Source organism: Rhincodon typus, chromosome 21 (genome assembly GCF_021869965.1).
Source record: "Rhincodon typus isolate 14 chromosome 21, sRhiTyp1.1, whole genome shotgun sequence".
NCBI classification, from domain to species: Eukaryota; Metazoa; Chordata; class Chondrichthyes; order Orectolobiformes; family Rhincodontidae; genus Rhincodon; species Rhincodon typus.
The window spans coordinates 6,130,101-6,136,596 of record NC_063352.1 but is presented as its reverse complement, the minus strand read 5'-3'; the positions used below and the strand labels follow the sequence as shown (position 1 = coordinate 6,136,596).

General features: G+C 41.2%; 1 protein-coding gene across 1 annotated transcript in view; it reads left to right on the top strand.

Moving 5' to 3' along the window:
• LOC109935637 (dynein axonemal heavy chain 3) overlaps positions 1–6,496 on the top strand; it is a 214,009-nt gene that overhangs the window by 13,831 nt on the left and 193,682 nt on the right. The window contains exons 5-6 of the mRNA XM_048609665.1: positions 2,219–2,399; positions 5,698–5,887. Of these exons, the coding sequence (XP_048465622.1) occupies positions 2,219–2,399; positions 5,698–5,887 (371 nt within the window). The remainder of the gene's footprint in view (positions 1–2,218; positions 2,400–5,697; positions 5,888–6,496) is intronic.

Below are 6,496 nucleotides of genomic sequence, written 5' to 3'. Positions count from 1 at the left end.
GGAATATTACAACCCCAAACCTTCTCTAATTCTGAGATGCTATTGGTGCTCACTGACATACACTGATTCCCAGACAAAATAAATGCCTCAATTTTAACATTCTCATCTTCGTTTTCAAATCCTTTCCATCTATGGTGTTGGCTGTCCCGATCATTTGTAACTTCCTCCAGCATCACAACCTTCTGAATGATCTGTGCTTCTCTAATGCTGGTCCCTCAGGTTTTTCCAATTATAATCACTCCATGATTGGTGGCAGGTGAAAAGCCCTGGGATTCCTTCCTTATGCTTCTCTACCTTGCTCTTCAACTTTAAGACACTTCTTAAAACCTACTGTAGTCATTGTAACAATGTCAGCCAAGTGCACCTCATAGAATATGAGTTTCCTGATTGGGGAGCCCTGGCTGACAAATATAAATGGGGGTGTCAGACATCCTGTTCACTCTGATAGCTGGTTCTGAGGGACGAGGACCAGTGTCAAGGACTCTCCACATGTCAATCAAGGGTAACTTGGTGATGGGATACCAGCCTCTGTGGAGTTATGTCAATGGTGATGACAGAAAAGCACTCATGAAGAAATATGCTCACAACAGTTGTCTTTGAGTTGGAGTTAAGCATTTCTGACATCATGCCATTATTTGGGAAGCTTGACTCATTGAATCCTGCCATCAAAGACTGGGCCCAGTATGTGAAAAGAATGTGTTACTTTTTCCAGGCAGATAACATTGGGACACTTGAAAAGGAATGAGTAATTTTCCTGCCAGCTTGATAACCCAAAACTTTTTCAGTTATTAGGACCCTAACTTTCCCTGAAGCACCTGATACTAAAACTTTTCAAAACTCTCAGATTTAGTCAAGGAATATTACAACCCCAAACCTTCTCTAATTCTGAGATGCTATTGGTTTACTCAGCAATTTGACAATCAGGGAATCCGTTTTGGGATTTTAGACTAGGTTAAAATGACTGGCAGAGACATATGATTTTGGTTTAATCCTTAATGAGATGCTTAGAGACTGTTTGTTTGGTATGTGGGATTAATGATGTAATGATTGCAAATGGGCCCATTAGCTGAAGCTCAACTAGACTTCAAACAAGCATTATAACTGGCTTTATCATTGGAAAATGCAACGAGGAGAGCATATGTGTAGCAGGGTATTCTGATGAAAATGGACACCCTTGCCAGGCCTACTCAGTTTGGGGAATGCTACTTGAGTAAAGGCAATTGCATAGCCTCGCTCAGGCCGTATCCTGAACAGAGGGACTGTAGGTCAGCCCACAGCAAACCCCCAAAATAATGCCAAGCCTCGGCCAAATGTTTAAAATTTTTTTCAGCATCTGGGCCAGCAAGCCATAGGATCCTCATCTTGCCTGCTCCTCACCTGAATGGCATATAATGTGGTGGACCTTCCCCAAAAGAGACAACAGAGTTCTCACTGACTCTCTACCTCCATCTAGTACTTATTTATAGAGAATACTGTGGCATAGTGGTAATATCACAGGAAAAGGTACCCACAAGACATCAAATCCCACTGTGAAAACTGATAGAATTTAAATTCAATTCATTAATTTGGAATGGAATTAATTTAATTAATTAATTTGGAATTAAGAATTAGCCTCAGTGATGGTGACCATCAAACTATCACTGATTGTGATAAAAACCCAACAGGTTCACTAATGTCCTTCAAGGAAGGAAATTTGCCATTCTTACCTGGTCTGACCCATTATAATATCATTGACTCTGTGGCTTGTGAAAGTCCTAATAAGCTAATTTGAAATGGCATCTCACTACCAAAGTGTCTTGGGCAATTAGGGAAGGGTAACCAATGATGGTCTAGCCAGTGACACCCACATCCCAAGAAAGAATGAAAGACAAGTGACCCTCAGTCCTAGTACAATGCTCCTTGGGATAAGACCATAAGAAATAGAAACAGGAGTTCAGCCCCTCAAGCTTGCTCTGCCATTCAGTAGAATCTGGGATGTTTGTTACATTGAAGACACTATAAATTGTAGTTATTTCACTGTATCTGAAAATGTAAAACACCCTTTGTCTCATATCATAAGCCAATCAGTTATTTCAGCGTGTGTTTATAATCAAAGTTCACTTCATACCATGCTTTCTTTAGTCAGAAGTGCTCATTTAGTTTTCAAGTGAAGGAAAATCTTTCGTCCTTATCATCAGGGACAATGCAGAAGGAGTGTAAAACTGTTGTTTTGTTTCAGAGATTCAAAAAGTTGGCCTAGAGGCTCAGGTCCTCCAGGAACCTCAGGACCAACACCTTCAACAATGGAGGAAATTCCTGGAAGCCGACCAATGACACCGGTGGAACAAATTAACTTAATTCTTGAGCAAGAGGAAGAGATTACTCAACTGGAAGGACTGCCTTCTGATAGAGATTATGAGGTTTCTGTTAATATATTCGCTTTTTAAGAGGGATTTGTATTCTCTTACTGAGCCAGAAATAACTTGAAATTGGATAGCGCTACCATATCATTCATTGAATTATGTAGGTGGGAAAATTGAAAAAATTGCTCATTATTTAGCTCAGGGTCTGATCAGTTTGTTCTGGTCATTTCAAATCTGGAGGTATTTTCTTCAATAAAACCAACTGGGCTGTTTTTTGCACCATAAATGATAAGGCTAATAATGTTCACATGGTGCTAGTATCTGAGTTAATGGTTACAAGACAGCAACCAAGTCTTAGTGTTTTCTCTTCGTCCATTTCTTATACCCGTTGGTCTGCAGCCTCTGGTTTGGTGTTTTCACCAGCTGGCAGCTGTTTTGTATCTGAGAGTAGGTATAGGGTGGGGTAGGTGGGGAAAACAAAATGTATGGAATTTGTACGTTGCAAGAGATTGTGGGATGTGGGGCATTGGTTTCAGCTCCACTGCTTGCTACAGCCCAAGTCATGGCTCTATCAATGACTACCAGAACCATCTCCTTTATGGGGTAGGAGGTAATGTAGCAGTATCTCTCTTTCTGTTTGGCTGCTGCTCCCTCTGATTGTTGCTCATGTCCTGGAGTACTGTGTGCAGGTTCAGTGTCCTTTTTTGAAGAAGGATGAAGATGTGCTGGAAGCAGTTCAGAGAAGGTGTGCTAGATATTATCCGGAATGGGCAGGTTGACTTATGAGAGAAATCTGGATCGAATAAGTTTGTATCCACAAAGTTTAGAAGAGTAAGAGGCAACTTGTTAGATATACATAGATTCTGAGGGGTCCTGACAGTGTGGATGTGGACAGGATGTTTCCTCTTGTGGGAGATTCTAGAACTAAGGATCATGGTTTAAAAATCAGGATTGCTCAATCAAAACAGATAAGGCAAAAAGTTTTCTCTCTGCAGGCAGGAGAAGCAGAGTCCTTGAATGCATTTAAGGCAGACATTTATAGTAAATAGATTCTTGATAAGCAAGGAGGTACTAGGTTATCAGAGTAGGCGGGAATATGGAGTTATCAGATCAGTCATGATCTCACTGAATGGTGAAGCAGGCCCATTGGGAGTGGCCAACTCTTGCTCCTAATTTATGTGCTCAAGGAAGAGGAGATGATGTTATTCAGTGTGCTGCAATATGTTTAGCTGAGTCTGCCACAGTTGAATAGCTGAACGTATATAAGCTGTGAGATGTGAATGTGAGCCTTTTGCAGTGCTTGTTGCTGAGGGTGAGATGAGGCAATAAATTGGTAGGTTAGTGAAGGTAGAGTGGTGCAACGTGTGAGATTAGTGGCTAATTTGTAAGGCTATGGCTCGTGAAGATGCTGGCTTCATTAACCTTTACTGCTGATGTAAAATCATTGAATTAGCTACAACAATGCATTTAAGTTCCCAGAGTTACATGGCTGACATTGCAATGCATTAACCACTGCAATGGTTAACTATTCCCACTGTATTCATAATGTCCATTTATGGGGAAGCTAATTAAGTAATTGACTATAAAACCATAAGACATAGGAGCAGAAATAGGCTATTCAGCCCATCAAGTCTGCTTTGCCATTCAATTAAATTATGGCTGATCTGAAAATCCTCAACTTCACTTTCTTGTCTTTGCTCTGTAATACTTGATCCCCTTATTAATTAAAAATCTGTCCATCTCAGCCGTGAATATACTTAATGACCTAGAATAAGAATAACGATTCAGCCCCTCGAGCCTATTCTGCCATTCAATATGATTATGGCTGATCATCAAGCTCAATACCCTAATCCCACCTTCCCCCATATCCCTTGATTCCTTTAGCCACAAGAGCTATACCTCCTTCTTGAAAACACATAATGTTTTGGTACCAACAGATTTCTGTGGTTGTGAATTGCATAGACTCACCATTCTCCGGGTGAAGGCATTTCTCCTTAACTCAGTCCCAACGTTTGGTTGTGAAGGATAACACTTTTGGCTATCAGGGAGCGGGAAGGGAAGCAGACCCAGGGATGAGACTGGAGAGCTTTCTGTCCTGGGCTGGGACTAGCTAATGTATATCATGACTTTTTCAACAACAAATGATGTTTTTTTCCAGTTGGGTCTCCTGAGTTATTACATTGGCTATGAGAGTGGGATGAAAGAGAAGTCCACTTTGGGGTTTCAACATTCAGCATCCTAAAGAGTTTAACCTACTTGGCAGCCCTGAGTCAAAATCTTTTGATGAACTTTTAGATGCAGTATCAGACTACTTCTGCCCTAAGCCATCTGTTACATCGCAGCTTTACAGGTTTAACACAGCAAACAGACTTCCTGGGCAGCCAGTCACTGAATTCATGACGAGGCTGCAAAAACTGACTGCAACAATGGGTCAGCATTTCAGGAGATGTTAAGGGAATAGTTAGTTTGTGGAGTTAATAATATTGTGACCCTAAGGAAGCTACTGAATGAAACAGATCTGGGCCTGAAGAACCATAGAACTGACCCTTTCCTGCAAAAACACAGAACAAGGGGCTCAGAAGCTTCAGCGGTCCATTAATGGTATTGCCCTCAGGCACAGACCCAGTGGATAATGTCGTGACTCCATTTGTTTACAAGGAAGGATGATTGGAGTCGGAGGCTGCAAGGTTCCAGAACTGAAAGGGAAATTTCCTCACAATACAGTGAGGAGCAAGAATGTCCATGCTACACTTATAGTCATAGAGTTCACCCCAGACAAGGCTACTGAAACAGACAAAATATGTACCACTCAGGCTGAAGGGCGAAGTTACCTCAAGACAGGACTTTTCAAATAAATCAGCCCGAGGATGAGGAATTGATACAGCTAAATTGCATCACAGCTCCCATAGTGGTCCCAATTACGATCAAACTCCATATAAATGTCCACTCCCTAGACATGGAAATAGAAACAGGTACCACTGGATCTATTGTTGGAGAGAAAATGTTTAGGAAACTCTGATAGGGAATCTTGCCTTTAACCCTGCAAGACACCAAGGCACCAATGCATTGGAAAGCCCTTACGTATCATTGGGACCACGAGAACCCCAGTTACACAGGGTCACCAGACTCCAACTCCAAGGAATACACATGAGTTGACATTTCCCTAGGTCTCAAAAATTACTAGGAGGAAATATGGTCCATGTAAGAAACTTCGGTTGCCTCTCTAGTAGTAAGATAAGATTCACAAAATATTTTTAACTAGCACTTCATTTGTTTTATTTCTCATTAAAATGTGGTGGATAGATGTCTGTTGAGTGTTTAATTCCAGATGAATTTGTTTTCTTTCATATTTCAGAGATATATCTACTACATTGACCATGGCATCCTGCCTGATATGATTGAACCACAAAAGTCGGAACAGATAGACCGAATAGAACAACTTCTGCCAAAGGAGCTTAAAGGTGTTCCTAATTTGCAAGAGCTACACCTTGAATTGCTTGAGGAGGTTCATAATGACTACGACACCAGCCTTAGGAAAGCCATTGGTAAGGTGACCTTAAGTAACTGACAATGAACGAGGGGATTTGATGAAACTGTTTTTCATCTGGAAACTGGTGGGCACCTGGAATGGACTGGCAGTGAGGATAGTTCAGGTGGGAAACCTTTAAAAAGTTTTCGGATGAGCACTTGAAATGTCATAACATCCAGGGGTTATGGGCCAAGTGCTGGAAAGTGAGACAAGTGGATTTAGAATAGTTTTAGTCATTGCAGACTTGATGTTTGAAGGGTCTGTCTGTACAGTGTCATTCTGTTGAAGGTCTCCTCCTATTCCATTATCTGTCATTATAGAAATTCAATTTACTGGTTTCCTCAAAGGTCCAGAAACACAGAATCACACAATTGTTACAGTGTTGAAAGAGGCCATTTAGCTCACTGTGTCTATATCAGCTTGTTGAGCATTTTAACTTAGTGCCAATCTCCTACCTTTTAAATGTTAAAATTAATTTTGTTAATGAAGATTGCCCAGTGGAAGGAAATCCTGACAAGGTTGAGGTCACAAGGAGGGGGACCTTGTGCCAATTTTAAAAGCGGGGCCTGACCCCAGTAAGCAGCTACAGACTGGATCGAGGGCTTGGTTGTGAGAGGGAGGTCAA